The sequence below is a fragment of the Cebus imitator genome, unplaced genomic scaffold (genome assembly GCF_001604975.1).
Source record: "Cebus imitator isolate Cc_AM_T3 unplaced genomic scaffold, Cebus_imitator-1.0 Scaffold499, whole genome shotgun sequence".
Lineage (NCBI taxonomy): Eukaryota > Metazoa > Chordata > Mammalia > Primates > Cebidae > Cebus > Cebus imitator.
In genome coordinates, this window is record NW_016107814.1 from 580,778 (window position 1) to 595,874 (window position 15,097).

Consider the following 15,097-nt stretch of genomic DNA (forward strand, 5'->3'; position numbering starts at 1 on the left):
AAGTTCTCGTGTTGTGTTTTTCAGCTCCATTAATTCACTTATATTCCTCTCTAAATTGTGTGTTATTGTTAACATTTCGTCAAGCCTTTTTTCAAAGTTCTTAGTCTCTTTGCATTGGGTTAGAACAAGTTCTTTTAATTCCCAGAAGTTTCTTATCATCTACTTTTTAAAGCCTGCATCTGCTAATGGAACACAGTCTTTCTCCATCAGGCCTTGTTCCGTTGCTGATGAGGAACTGTGATCCTCTATAGATAGAGAAGCGTTCTGATTTTGGGTATTCTCAGCCTTTTTAGGCTGTTTTCTTCCCTTCGTTATTAATTTATCCATCTGTGGTCTTTATAATTACCGTCTTTATAGTTGGGTTTCTGAATGGACGTCCAACTTGTTGATTCCCGGCACTAAAATCTGAGCAACCCACTGTGCCGGCCAAAACAGTGGCTTTAGGATTGATGGCGCTTTTCTGACTCTGCACTGAGAACTGCCGCACCAAGGCAGTGGCAAAACCGCCTCACCGGCCTCAAGAGTTCCGCTGGCGACCCGTGGGGCTCCTCCGCTGGGAATCTCCTGGTGCGTGAGCAACAAAAATTGATCTGAAAGTGTAGCATCCTCTCGTTCTCTGCGCTTTCAGTGGGAGCTACAATCCCAAGCTGCTAGTGATCAGCCATCTTGGATCTCTCTTGAGTTTTCTTATAAAGTAAGAATAATAAATCTCAGGTAAGATGACTTATAGTTCAGCTTAATGTGTCACCAGGGACCTCATAGAAAGAACTTGGGCTTTAGAGTCAGAGATTTATGAGTTGGAATCTTGGTTCTGTAACTGTGTGACTTTTTCAAGTTACTTCTAATCTCAGTCTTAGTTTTCTTGGTAGAAAATGGGATAATTCTTACATTGCAGTGTTGTAAGGATCACAATTCTATATATAAAATAATAAGTACTATGCTTGACACTGTAGTAGGTGCTCAGTAGATGAATGACAGTGGTATTCATTTGTCTGCCACTGTTTCTAACCTAGTCTTTCAGGTCCCTGGAGAGATGAGATCTCCCCATTCCCATGTCATCTTAGCCAAAATTCCAACCTCTGTCCTAGGTCAGACTGTTTAATCAGCCACGTGAAACACTGTTGTAAAGATCCTTTGGATGTATATGTAGGAGTTGTTTGTCAGTTCTCAGCACTGGGGTACAGTCTCCATCTCAGTCTGCTTATTTGAGTTTGTTTTCTTTTGGTGACCTCCTTGAGGTCTAGATAGCTCCATACACCTACAATTTCACTAAACAATTATTTATTACATCTTTCCCCTAGACCAAATCACCCCAAGCATCTCTCACTCCCTTCCTTTATCAGGGATCATTCTTTTTTTTCAGATAGTTCTGTGTTTAGTAATATAAGTGGGTGGTGGCCGGGCACTGAATATGTTCTGTATATATTATTAAATTTTAAACATGAGATTGAGATAGTTATTCCCTTTATATTGTTGAGGACACAGGCTCAAAGAGTTTTAAGTAACTTGCCCAAAGGCCACATACTTATAAGATATTTATTAGAATCCTAATTGAGATCTTTCTGAGTCCCAAACTTACGGTTTTTCTTAGGATACTGGACTTCTGGGGATACCAGGAGGCCCTTTTGGCATATTTATATTTGTGTCTATTTGGACTTTATTATTGTTATTTCTCTGTTTAAAATGTTTACCCAGAGACTCCTAACACTGTGGTAAAGTAACTTACTTTGGCTCTGTGTAATTTGGAATATCTCCCTTAGAAGAAGGTTCCAAAAAATAGATCAGAGTAAGTGACAGATACTCTGTACTTCCCTTCTTCTTCTTTGATTGCTTGGGAGAAGGCCTTTGAAAATTATCATGGGATCTTTTGGTTGGGAGTACCTTGGCATCTTTGATGTCTCATTTATGAAAAAGGCTTTGGGGACCAAAAATGTCCCTGGACTTCACTTTCTTTGAAACTGAATTCTGTGCCCTAGAGATAGGTACTACATATTCTTTTTACATTTTCAGGAATAATTTTTCACTATTTTGATAATTTTTCATTTGAGAAAATAATTGAATAGTTTCATCATTACTTTGTTCTTATAATAGGGAACATCTTTTTAACATTTTTGTCATTTTTGTTTCCAATACTTTATTTTATTTTAAAATTATGATTAGACAAAAATTTTTTTAGGGACAGACTCACCTTGTTGCCCAGGTTGGCCTTGAACCTTGGGCTCAAGCAATCCTCTTGCCTCAACCTACTGAATAGCTGGGACTACAGGTACATACCATGATTCTGGCTTCCAATCCTTTTTGAAAGAAATAGCTAAAACATTATAGCTTTTTGGAATACAGTATTACATGTGTATTATACAATAATTATACAATTAAGTCAAAGAACAAGAAAACTCTCCAATAATATCAGGACTCAAACTGCTGTTGTATCATTTACTATTTTAACAGACCTCAGATCATCTAACCTGTAAGCCACAGACATCTTAGGCAATTTTAATCATCAAGAAAGAAATATGTCATTAAGAAACACTGGGACATTTTGAAAGAGTTGGAAAACATCATGAATTTGAATGCTTCAAGTAATGGCACTGGTGACACCCAAAGGTAAACCTCTAGTCTCTTCTTGTAGTTGAAGAACACTTTCAGTTGCAAGGAACAGGGAGAAGTCAGTTGTTGGTAGAGCTAATTGTAAGAATTCCAATGGGTATGTTAAGGGGAGTAGAAATTTTGTGGGACTGAAGGAGCATGAATGAAGCCTCACAGGAATTGGAACTGAATCTGGAGACTTTATGGGGTTTTTGTGCTTCTCTGTTAATTTGGACCACAAAAGTCCACGTGTCTGAATTTCTTTCTGTTACTAGAGACTTACTTGTTCTTTTCCACTACGCTAAATCTTTCCCTCATATTTTTTATTTATATTTCTGTTTTGTTTTCCTTAACCTCTGTGGCTTTAATTCCTTTCTTCATTGCCCCAGCTTAATTCGGGGTTACTGTATAAGCATTTATTTATTCCTAGCTTCTGTTGCTGTTTTGCTTCGTTACTCAGTTTACCGTCCAAGAAGCAACACCTAATTGCTGTTACTCATCTTTTTTGTACCATCGATTTCTGCCTTTGGGTGTGGCGCCTACCTTTAGTTCATTCACCTTTGGTGGGTGGAGTCTAAATATGAAACTGGACCACTTAGGGCAGTGCCACTCTCTCCTAAGTGTGCTTTACAAAGAAATAAGTACTGAAATTAAAAGTAAATGTTTAGAAACTTTTATAGTCATGTAACAGAATAATATTCTGTCTGCTGAATCTAAAAATAAAACATTTGGGGTTGTATTCTGTTTTTAAAATTTCTTTAAAAATAATGCATTAATTTTACAAAATCATCACGGGGGTGGGGTGAAGATAGCCCTTCCTCATGTTTAGTTTGAGAAGGAAATATCTAAAACATTATAGCTTTTGATTTTCTTTCATGGTGGGACAAGTACCATGACTAACATGTACTTTACCCATAAATTTGCTATACAGAGGTTTTCCACTTAGCTTTTGAAGATAACTCCCCCACCCCTTTTTTTGAGACAGAGTCTTGCTCTGTTGCCCAGGTTGGAGTGTAGTAGCATGATTTTGGTTCACTGCAACCTCCATCTCCTGGGTTCAAGTGATTCTCCTGCTTTATCTTCCTGGGTAGCTGGGATTACAGGCGCCTGCCACCACACCCAGCTAATTTTTTTATTTTTAGTAGAGTCAGGGTTTCATCATGTTGGCCAGGCTGGTCTTGAACTCCTGACCTCAAGTGATCCACTTGCCTTGGCCTCCCAGAGTGCTAGGAGTACAGGTATGAGCTACCACGCCCGGCCAGGAGCCACCTCAAATCCCTTCTGGAGCAAGATAGGGGATGAATAAAATATAAATTTTTTTCCTTGCTAAAATTTCATCTTAAAGAGGACTTTTCTTTTTTCAAATGTTGTAAGGGGTGAGTGAGGCTTCATTATTTTGTTCTCTGCCTCCACCTGAGGAATATGGTCCAGAAGCTGCTGAATAGAGGATCATCAGACCTTCTTGCTCTATTTTATTTTATATAGATTTCATATATATGTATATATGCATGTATATATTTTAATGCAAATAATACATGTGTTTTTAGAAAATTTAGAAAATGCAAATGACAAAACAATGAAGCTATTTGTAATCTTAGCACTTAGAGTTAACTACTAATAACATTTTGGTAAATATTTGTCTAGACTTTAAAAATATCAATATTAAATAAATACATATTTAAAAGTTAGAACATTTCACCTTGTTTAGTATCCTCCTTTTTCAAATTTGAAGAAATGTCTTACCACATCAATGCATCAATGCATCATAATTTTTTAACTTTTCTGAGGTGGGGTCTTGTTATGTTGCCAATTATGCCCATTTACCAGTTGACAGACATTTGAGTTATTTGTACTTTTTGGGTACCATGAGTACCCAAATATGCTACTATGCATATTTGCATATGTCTTTTTGTTGACATATGTTTTTGTTTCCCTTAGTTAGATCCTTAGGAGCAGCTTTGCTGCATCATATAGTAAATTTATGTTAAAATTTTCAAGAAACTGCCAAATTGTGTTCTAAAGTGATTGGGTCATTTTATATTATCATAGCAATATATGAGAATTTTAGTTTCCCTACATCCTGACCAACACTGGTTTTTATCTGACTTTTTCAATTTAGCCATTTTGGTGAGTATGAAGTTGTATGTTATTGTGGTTATAATTTGAATTTTCCTAATGATTAATGATGTTGAACATCTTTGTATGTGCTTTTTGGTCATTCATATATCTTCCTTGGTGAAATGTTTATTCAGATCTTTTGTTTATTTTTAAATTGTTTTATTTATTTTCATGTTATTGAGCTTTAAGAGTTTTTTATATATTCAGAATGCAAGTCCTTTATCACATATATGATTTGGTGGCCTGGTGCAATAACTCATGCCTGTAATCCCAGCACTTTGCTTGGCTGAGTGGGATGAATCGCTTGAGCCCAGGAGTTCAAGACTAGCCTGGCCAACATGGCAAAACCCTATCTCTGCAAAAGAATACAAAAGTTAGCCAGGCTTGGTGGCATGTGTGTGTGGTCCCAGCTACGCTGGAGGCTGAGGCATGAGAATTGTTTGAACCTGGGAGGCAGAGGCTGCAGTGAGCCAAGATAGTGCCACTGCATTCGAACCAGGGTGACAGAGGGAGATTTTCTCCCAAAAACAACAAAAAATAAGATATATGAATATTTTTTCCTGTTTAGTGGCTTGACTTTTCATTTTCTTAATAATGTCTTTGGAAATGCACAAGTTTTTAACTTTGACGAAGTCCAGTTTATCAATTCTTTTCCTATATGAGTTGTGCTTTTGGTTTTGTATATAAGAAATCTCTGAATAACTTAAGGTCATGAAGATTTTTCTTCTATGTTTTCTTCTAGAAGTTTTATAATTTTAGCTCTTATATTTAGTGCTCTATTTTAAGTGACTTTTTGTGTATTTCTTGAGGTAAGGGTCTAAATTTGTCTTTTTGCATGTGGATAGCCAGTTGTTCCAGCAGGATTGTTGACAAGACTAACCTTTCCTCTTTGGTACTTCTGTTGAAAATTACTTAACCATGGCCAGGTGTGGTGGCTCACACCTGTAATCCCAGCACTCTGGGAGGCTGAAGTGGGCATATCACAAGGTCAGGAGTTTGAGACCAGCTTGACCAACATGGTGAAACCCCATCTCTACTAAAAATACAAAAATTAGCCAGGTGTCGTGGTGTGCACCTGTAATCTCAGCTACTCAGCAGGCTGAGGCAGGAGAATCGCTTGAACCCAGGAGGCGGAGGTTGCAATGAGCCGAGATCACACCATTGCACTCCAGATCACATCACTGCACTCCTGCCTGAGCGACAGAGTGAGACTGGGTTTATTTCTAGAGTCTTAATGCTGGTATATTGATCTACATGTTTGTTCTTAATCCAATACCACATTGTCTTGATTACCATAGCTTTATAATAAGCTTTGAAATTAGGAAGCAAAAGTTTTCTCATTTGTTCTTCTTCGAGATTGTTTTGGCTATTTTGAATTCTTTGTCTTTCCATTTGAATTTTAGGATCAGCTTTTCAGTTTCTGCAAAAATGTGTGTTGGGGTTTTAATAGGGATTATATTGAATATGTAGATTAATTTGGGGAGAATTGCCATTTTAATAATATTGAGTTTTCCTTACATGCATGTGACTATGGGATGTCTTTCCATTTGTTTAGCTTTTCAACTTCTTTCGACAGCATTTTGTATTTTTCGATGTAAAAATCTTTCACTTTTTTTTTTTTTTCTGAGAAAGAGCCTTGCTCTGTTTCTCAGGCTAGAGTGCAGTGGCATGATTTTAGCTCACTGCAGCTTTGAACTCCTGAGCTCAAGTGATCCTCCTGCTTCAGCCTCCTGAGTAGTTAGACTACAGGCATGTACTACCATGCCCGGCCAATTTTTTTATTTTTTATTTTTTAATTTTTTTTGTAGACACAAGATCTTGCTATGTTTCTCAGGCTGGTCTTGAACTCCTGGCCTCAAGCGATCCTCCTGCTTTGGCCTCCGAAGTGCTGGGAAAGAAAGACATGAGCTATCATACCTAGCCTTTTTATTTCATTAAAATTGTATATTGCATCAATTAATTTTGAGATGTCATACCAATTTTATGTTTTTGGGATATATCCTGCTTAGTCACATTGTATAATCTTTTTAAGATGTTGCTGCATTTGGTTTGCCCATTTTTTTTTTAAGAGATGAAGTTTTACTGTGTCTCCTAGGCCATTGTTCAGTGGTGATCATAGCTCACTGCAGCCTCGAACTCCTGTGCTCAAGTGCGCCCCCCACCTCAGCCTCCCAAGTAGCTGGGACTACAGGTAGTCCCAGTTACTTGGTTTGCTAATGTTTTTTGAGGATTTTTCTGTTTGTATTCATGAATGATATTAATCTGTTTTCCTTTCTTGTGATAACTTAGTCTAGTTTTGGTATTAGAGTAATGCCAAATTCATAGAATGAATTGGTAAGTGTTCCCTACCGTTATGTAAAGATTGGTATTATTTTTTCTTTACATGTTTGGTAGAATTTGCCAGTGAAGCTATCTGTGCTTGAGCTTTCTGTGTGGTTAGATAATACCATATCTTTATCTGTTATAGATCTATCCAGATTTTTAATTTAGTTTCAGTAATTTGTGTTTTTTTAGAAATTCATCCATTTGATCTGAATTGTTTAATTTGTTGGTATAAAGTTGTTCAGAATATTCTTTTATAATCGTTCTAAATAGTAATGTTTCCTCCTTCATTCTTTATTTTCATAATTTGAGTTTTTTTCTTTTTTTCTTTTTAATTTAGCCAAACGTTTATTAACTTTATTGCTCTTTTCAAAGAACCAAAATTTGGTTTCACTGATTCTCTCAGTTTTATTTTAGCGTTATTTAAAAAATTTAAGTTGTATGTGCACATTATTTAAATAATCCATTGTATGTGCACATTATTTAAATAATCCATTGTGCTGTAAAGTTTATTAGGTGACATTACAGAAAACAGCATTACTAATTTCTTTGAGGCAAATCCACTTTCTAGATTCTAAAAAACAATCATTTTTTTCAACTCTCTGAGGTATTTTTCATCTCTCAAATTTTTTTTCCGTGTTGCTGATTGTTTTTTTTAGTTTTATCTGTTATCTACTGACTTCTTGCACAGATCATAATTTAGTTTTCATTCCTGCCTGTTTCCCTTCCTGTTCTCTACATTTAGTGATATTGTAATCTTAGATTATTCAATGTTTATATTATTATAATTATGAAACCTTTTAAGTTGAGCCTATGTAGTAGTAGTCAGTGAGTATTCAGTGACTTTTTTTCTTTCTTGTACATTTTATTTTACTTGGATTTAATAATTATCTGGTTTCTTATTTGGTTTGTTTGCTTAGTTTCTATGAACTTATCAGGAATTTAACTTTGCTCCAAACAAATTACATAAACCTCTCTTATGTTTTTTGTTTCCTCCTCCTCCTCCTCTTCTTCCTCCTCCTCCTCCTTTTCCTCCTCCTCCTCCTCTTCCTCCTCCTCCTCCTCCTCCTTCCTCTTCTTTTTAAGACAGGGTTTCATTCTGTCCCCCAACTGTAGTGCAGTGGCACAATCATGGCTCACTGCAGTCTTGACCTCCTGGGCTCAAGTGATCCTCCTGCTTTGGCCTCCCAAAGTGTTGGAGTTACAGATGTGATCCACTGCACTTGGTGTATTTTCATCTTCTTAAAGAAATCACTACTGGGGGCTTTGACCAGTCCCACTGGGACAGATTTCCCTTTAAGTGCTTTGCTGTACAGGTGTCATCTTAGTATTTCATACTCTCATCACTATCCCGGAAATCCCTCTGTTGTTTTCTTGTGTTGAGTACTCTGCTTCTAGAATCCCATGTCTTTCTTTTTCTCATTTTGGTCCTTATTTTGATAGAGTAAATATCCCATTAGCCTTCTGAGAAAGTTCATGGGAGATAAATATTTTGAGGCCTAGCAGATCTGAAATTGTCTTTGTCATAGTCTTTCCTTTGGATGATAATTTGTTGGGTATAAAATTTTAAGTTAGAAATGATTTTTCCCTTGGAATTTTGTCAAGTATTGCAGCATTATTTCCTAATTTTCAGTGTTTCTGTGGAAAAATGATGTCACATGTTTTAAAAACTTGTATTTTAGGTTTAGGAGTACATGTGCAGGTTTGTTACATAGGCAAATTCGTGCTATGGGGATTTGTTGTACAGATTATTTCATCACCCAGATACTAAGCCCAGTACACAATAGTTATTTTTCTGCTTCTCTCCCTGCCCCAACCCTTTACCCTGAAGTAGTCCCCAGTGTCTGTTATTTTTTTCTTTGTGTCCATGAGTTGTCATTTAGTTTCTATTTATAAGTGAGAACACATGGTATTTGTTTTTCTGTTCCTGGGTTAGTTTGCTAAGGATAATGTCCTCTAGCTCCATCCATGTTCCCACAAAAGACATGATCTCATTCTTTTTTATGGCTGCATGGTATTCTATGCTATTTATGTACTACATTTTCTTTATCCAGTCTGTCATTGATGGGCAGTTAGGTTGATTCCATATCTTTGCTATTGTGGATAGTGCTGCAGTAGACATTCGTATACATATATTTTTAGGGTAGAATGATTTATATTCCCTCTGGGGGTATACCTAGTAATGGGGTTGCTGGGTTGATTAGTAGTTCTGTTTTAAGCTCTTTGAGAAATCACTATGTTGATTTCCAGAATGGGTGAACTCATTTATATTCCTATCAACAGTGTATAGGAGTTCCCTTTTCTCCTGCAACCTTGCCTCCATCTATTATTTTTTTGACTTTTTAATAGTAACCATTCTGACTGGTGTGAGTTGGTATCTCATTGTGGCTTTGATTTGCATTTCTCTAATGATCACTGATACTGAGCTTTGCTTCATATGCATGTTGGCTGCATGTATATCTTCTTTTGGAAAGTGTCTTTTTATGTCCTTTGCTCACTTTATAATGGTTTTTTTTCTTGTAATTTTGTTTAAGTTGCTTTTAGATGCAGTATATTAGACTTTTGTCGCATGTGTAGTTTGCAAATATTTCTTTCCCATTCTTTAGGTTGTCTGTTTACACTGTTGATAGTTTCTTTTGCCATGAAGAAGCTCTTAAGTTTAATTGGATCTCATTTGTCAATTTTTGCTTTTGTTGTGATTGCTTCTGGTATCTTGGCATGACATCCTTGCCCATTCCTGTGTCCAGGATGGTATTGCCTAGGTTGTCTTTCAGGGATTTTTATAGTTAAACATATTTCTTAATCTTTTGTATAAAACTTATTTATTTCTCTCTGGACTTTGGGGGAACTACTTTTTGTTCCCTGTTTTCTGAAATTTCCATGCATTTAACCTGGACTCTTAATAGGCCCTTTCTGTTTGAAACGTATATCCTTCAGAATCTGCATTATTTCCATGGATTTTTTTCTTTAACAGTTTCCTCCCCTTCAGAGAGACATTATAGTGCAGTGGTTAAGAGGACATATCACGGAGCCAGGCTTTCAGGGTTTGAATTTCAGCTTTGCCCCTCATTAGCCCTATGAACATGGGTAATAGGGGTCATAATGGTACCAATCTCACGGGATTATTCTGAAGAATAAATAATTTTATATTATGTAAAATGCTTAGAACAATGCTTACAAAATAATAAGACTATTTAATGTTTTAAATTTATATTTTCTCATTCTGCTCCATTATTTAGATTTTGAACTTCTTGGATGGTCTTTTAATTTAAAATTTTTTCTGTTTTTCATCTCCGTCTCTTTTTCCTTTATTTTCTGGGAGATTTTTTCTTTTATATTTATTTATTTCATTTTTAATTTTTATTTTTACTTTTTTTGAGACGAAGTTTTGCTCTTGTTGCCCAGGCTTGAGTGCAATGGTGCGATCTCAACTTACTCCAACCTCTGTCTCCCGGGTTCAAGCAATTCTCCTGTCTTAGCCTCCTGAGTAGCTGGGATTACAGGCATCCACCACCATGCCCGGCTAATTTTTATATTTTTTAGTAGAGATGGGGTTTCATCATGTTGGCCAGGCTGATCCTGAACTCCTGACCTCAAGTGATCCACCTACCTCAGCCTCGCAAAGTGCTGGGATTATAGGCATGAGCCACCGTGCCTGGCCTGCGTTTTTGATTTTTAAGAGCTGTTTTTTTTTTTTTTTCTGAATATTTTATTTCTCATTGCAGTCATGAATGTGATATTATGGATGTTATACTCTCTCCTGTTTTTTTTAGAAGACAATATTAGTTTCTTTTTTTCTCCCTCTTTTAAGTTGTCATCTTTCTGCATAGTCTTTCAGGGAATGGTTCTTTCCATACACCTTATTTTTGGTCTCTGTTTATCATATTAGATGCTTCCTAATCTTTTGGTGACCCTTGGCTGTCTGCTTATATTGAAAAAAAAAGGCTTAACCTAAACAGATGACTGGAGAAACAGTGTGTGAGGCTGTGTTTTTGTGGCATGCTCTGTAGGATTATATGGTTAAACTGTTTTGCTACAGAACCACTGGCATTAGTATCTTTAGGTATTTTTCACCTGCTGCTTGGGTTCTGTAGGGAAGGCACTTCCAGGCACTGCTTGGCTGCCATTGTTCTGGCAAGATAAGTAGTGTTAAAACTCTGGAGCTTTCATTCATTATATAACTTTTAACTCAAGCTGCTTGTATGTGGTATGAAAAACTTATATCATTTATATCTAATATTTACTGATCCAGAGACCCTCTGTTTCATCCTATCTAGGGAATAAACCCCTAGTGTTTTTCTGCTGGACTGGGGAAGAGATAGGTACCAGTTGTGTGGTATACGGGATAGGGGATCTGAAGATCTAATTATTTTGTTGGCAACCTTTCAGCTAATTCTCCTGTTTTCTGCTCTGCGTTTACCCCCATTTTCAAAGATGTTGACAATTACTGAGCTTTTGGGAGTTATCAGTCACCAAATGTCCACATGCATTTCTGCTTCCAATATTTTATTGCTATTATCTCATCTTTTGTGTTCTTTCTCTTGTGAGTTTATACCTCTGAATTCTGTTTGCTGTTTATTTTTATTTTTGGGAGAGAGTGGTATGCTTTACTCTGACTTTTTTCTTTTGGCGTTACGTATTACATTTGCAGTAAGTAAAATGAATTATTTAAAAAGAAAAAGAATGGGAGAACCCAGTCTCTTCCAAAATTATCCAGCTTGTGATATGATCAGAAGTACCAATCTTGAATAATGTGGTAAGTTCCCATTAGGCAGTGGTTTGTTGCTAGGTATATATCTATATATATATTACTTTGTATTTCTACATAGCTTTTGCAGGGGGCATCTTTTACTAGGTTGTGAAATTCTCTAAGTCAAGAACCATGTCATGTTCTCTCTGTTTTTTGAAAAATAAGTTATCAGAAATATCAGAAATTCTCTGAAATATGCTTTATGAGAAGCACATACGTTTTACTATAATCTCATTTTATAGGTTGAAGAATGCCTCATCAGATGTAAAACAAATACTTAAAAATGAAACAGAGCTGGATATTATTGCTGATCTCAGAAAGAAACTCCATCGGGCTAAAAAAGAAAAATTAGAAATAACAACAAAACACAATGCAGAGGTACAATTTATTTTCCTCTCAAATAATGTTAAAAGCTGAATTTGATTTTTTAGATTTATTTCATATGACAAATTCCATGTTTAACCTTTAGAACTATACCATTCTTGTGCTTAAGAAGAAAATTGTAATAAAGAAAACATGATTTTTAAACGTAGTATAATTGCATCAGAGTGTTCAAGTGGAACTTTAATGAATTATTATGTTTATTTGTATGTTATCTTAGATTTATTTTAGTTAATGGGATCAACTGATTAAAAATATTAATTCATGAACATGTTTGACGATAAAGGATTTGTAAATCAGACATTTTTGAAATCATAACATAGGTTCCTTTAATGTCTCAATTATGGAACAATCTCTGAAGTAAATTTGAGAATGGAATTTTTAATCATAGTTCAATTCACAAATTAGCTTAGTTTATAAGTCATTATTTCTTTGTTAGGATGTACGTGTGTATACATATATATATTTTATATGTATAAGTATATATTCCGAGATAGTAGTTTTCCTTCCCTTCTAAGATAATTCATAAATCATATCTTTAAGCGTCTCTCTCTGTTGTGTTCTTTCTCCTCTTTCTCTGTTAAATCTTATTTATTCTTAAAACTCAGTTTAGGCCACCTGGTGTAGTGAAGAATATCAAATTACACAGAGCTCAATTCATTTCTGGCCTTTCCATTTGCAAGATGCGTCATCATGGACTACTTATTTATCCTGTATACCATTGGTTTCTCATTGTGAAATGCTGGTCCCAAAGGGTTGTTGTGACAATTAAGTGAAATAAAATTTGGAAAGTACTTGTGTACTGTAAGAGTAGCTGTAATTTATTGACAGTTAAGTGTAAACAGTATTTTTTCTTCCCTTTTTGCTAAGTTCTGCTGTTCTCATGTTGGGAAACCTTGTAATGTCTTTCTAAGTGAAACCAGCTACTACTTTACTCTTCTACAGAATGTTGCTGTTTCAGATATTTTAGAACTAAAACATTTATATCATGCTTCCCTGCTCTTCTTTAGTTTGTAAACCCTCTGAGAGCTCAAAACAGTGACCATACTTTGTCTCTATATTGCTGATGTTTACTGGCACATAGTAGGCTCTCAGTGGTTGTGTGTTGAATAAATGTATGAAAAGGGTCAGGTGCAGTGGCTCATGCCTATAATTCCAGCACTTTGGGAGGCCAAGGTGGGTGGATCAGTTGAAGTCAGGAGTTCGAGACCAGCCTGGCCAACATGGTGAAACCCCGTCTCTACTAAAAATACAAAAATTAGCTGGGCATGGTGGCACATACCAGTAATTCCAGCTACTTGGGAGGCTGAGGCAGGAGAATCACTTGAATTGGAAGCCGGAGCTTTCAGTGAGCTTAAATTGTGCCACTGCATTCTAGCCTGGGCAACAGAGGAAACTCCATCTCAAAAAAGAAAAAAAATGAAAGGATGATTTTTTTCTCAGGGTATATAAGGAGCAGTGGTATCGCTGATTAAAATAACAAGAGATGAATACATGATCATTCTTTTTGTATTTTTTAGTAGCAATTGAGCTAATTTTTTTCTTTTTCTTTTTTGAGACCAAGTCTCACTGTCGCCTAGGCTGGAGTGGATTGGTGCAATCTCAGGTCACTGCACCCTCTGCTTCCAGATTCAGGTGATTGGAGAATCACTTGCCTCAGCCTCCCCACTAGATGGGATTACAGGCACTCGCCACCATGCCTGGCTAATTTTGTATTTTTAGTAGAGACAGCGTTTCCTCATATTGGCTAGGATGGTCTTTAACTCCTGACCTCAGGTGATCCACCCACCTCAGCCTCCCAAAGTACTGGGATTATAGGTGTGAGCCACCATGTCTGGCCCAATTGAGGTAATTTTTAAGTGATAATTGAAGTAATTGTTTCTATTTACATTGTAATAATCATTATAAAGTGATATGTGTTAAATGTATGCTAATTATTCATAAATTCTAAAACTTATTTTTTGAAACCAAACGTACATTTTACTTGAGAGTATTAGTGTCATGATAATCATTCTTCTATTAAATAAATTCTTTCACAGCTGGGTGTGGTGGCTCATGCCTGTAATCCCAGCACTTTGGGAGGCCAAGGCAGGATTGCTTGAGCCCAGGAGTTCAAGACCATCCTGGGCAACAGAGTGAGACCTTGCATCTATAAAAAATAAAATAAAAATAATATTCTTTCACAATATGTTTATAGTTGCCATTAGGCTTCTCAGCAGAACACACACATTTATTTGATCAAAATGTTTTGAAGTATATGTTCACATTAAAGAGGTAGCAAATTATCTTAAGGAAGGCAGACACTTTTCTTAAAATAGGATAATTAGTTCAACTCCAGATTTATATTACTAATTATTATTATTTTTTTCAACCTTCCCTCCCCCCCTTCCCCCTCCCACCCTCTCCTTTCAAGTGTACCCATCACGAAGCAAAACAGAGAGGAATACAGTCATCTAGAAACTAAGGCCATATTTCCCTTATCAGATATTCCTAATGCTAACACAAATAATGCAGGGTGATTGGTACAAAATATTTAAAAATACTTCTCTAGGAGTTTTATTGTTGTGAGATCTTGGGCAAGTTACTTCATTTTTCTGAGCTAGAAGTTTCTTTGGTAGGTATTCAAATAACAAATTGCTGTTGAGAAGATTTATTAGTAGATAGAGGGCATGGGGAGAAGGATTGCTTATAGACTCATAGGTTCCAGATGAGACTAAGTTGCATTGATGTAGATGATTGGGATGGAAAAATGCCATAAAGTTTTCATTATTGCAGTGGTTTTTAGACTCATTTGAGCATAACAATAAAGTTGTGGAAAATAGGACAAGAAGAATGTGAAGCTATTCAGATATCTGGCCCAGATAGTGGTGACAGATCAAGAAAATCCCGATAAATGAGGAAGGGAGAGGGTAAAGAAGAGTGGCATAATTTCTTCTTCTT

General features: G+C 36.1%; 1 protein-coding gene across 3 annotated transcripts in view; it reads left to right on the top strand.

Annotated features, from left to right (window-relative positions):
- Positions 1-15,097, top strand: part of LOC108292674 (coiled-coil domain-containing protein 171) — a 239,272-nt gene that overhangs the window by 5,976 nt on the left and 218,199 nt on the right. For all 3 annotated transcript variants that reach the window (XM_037733204.1, XM_037733206.1, XM_017513686.2), the window contains 2 exons: positions 2,449-2,604; positions 12,019-12,154. In XM_037733204.1, the coding sequence (XP_037589132.1) occupies positions 2,561-2,604; positions 12,019-12,154 (180 nt within the window). In that variant the 5' untranslated portion in view covers positions 2,449-2,560. The remainder of the gene's footprint in view (positions 1-2,448; positions 2,605-12,018; positions 12,155-15,097) is intronic.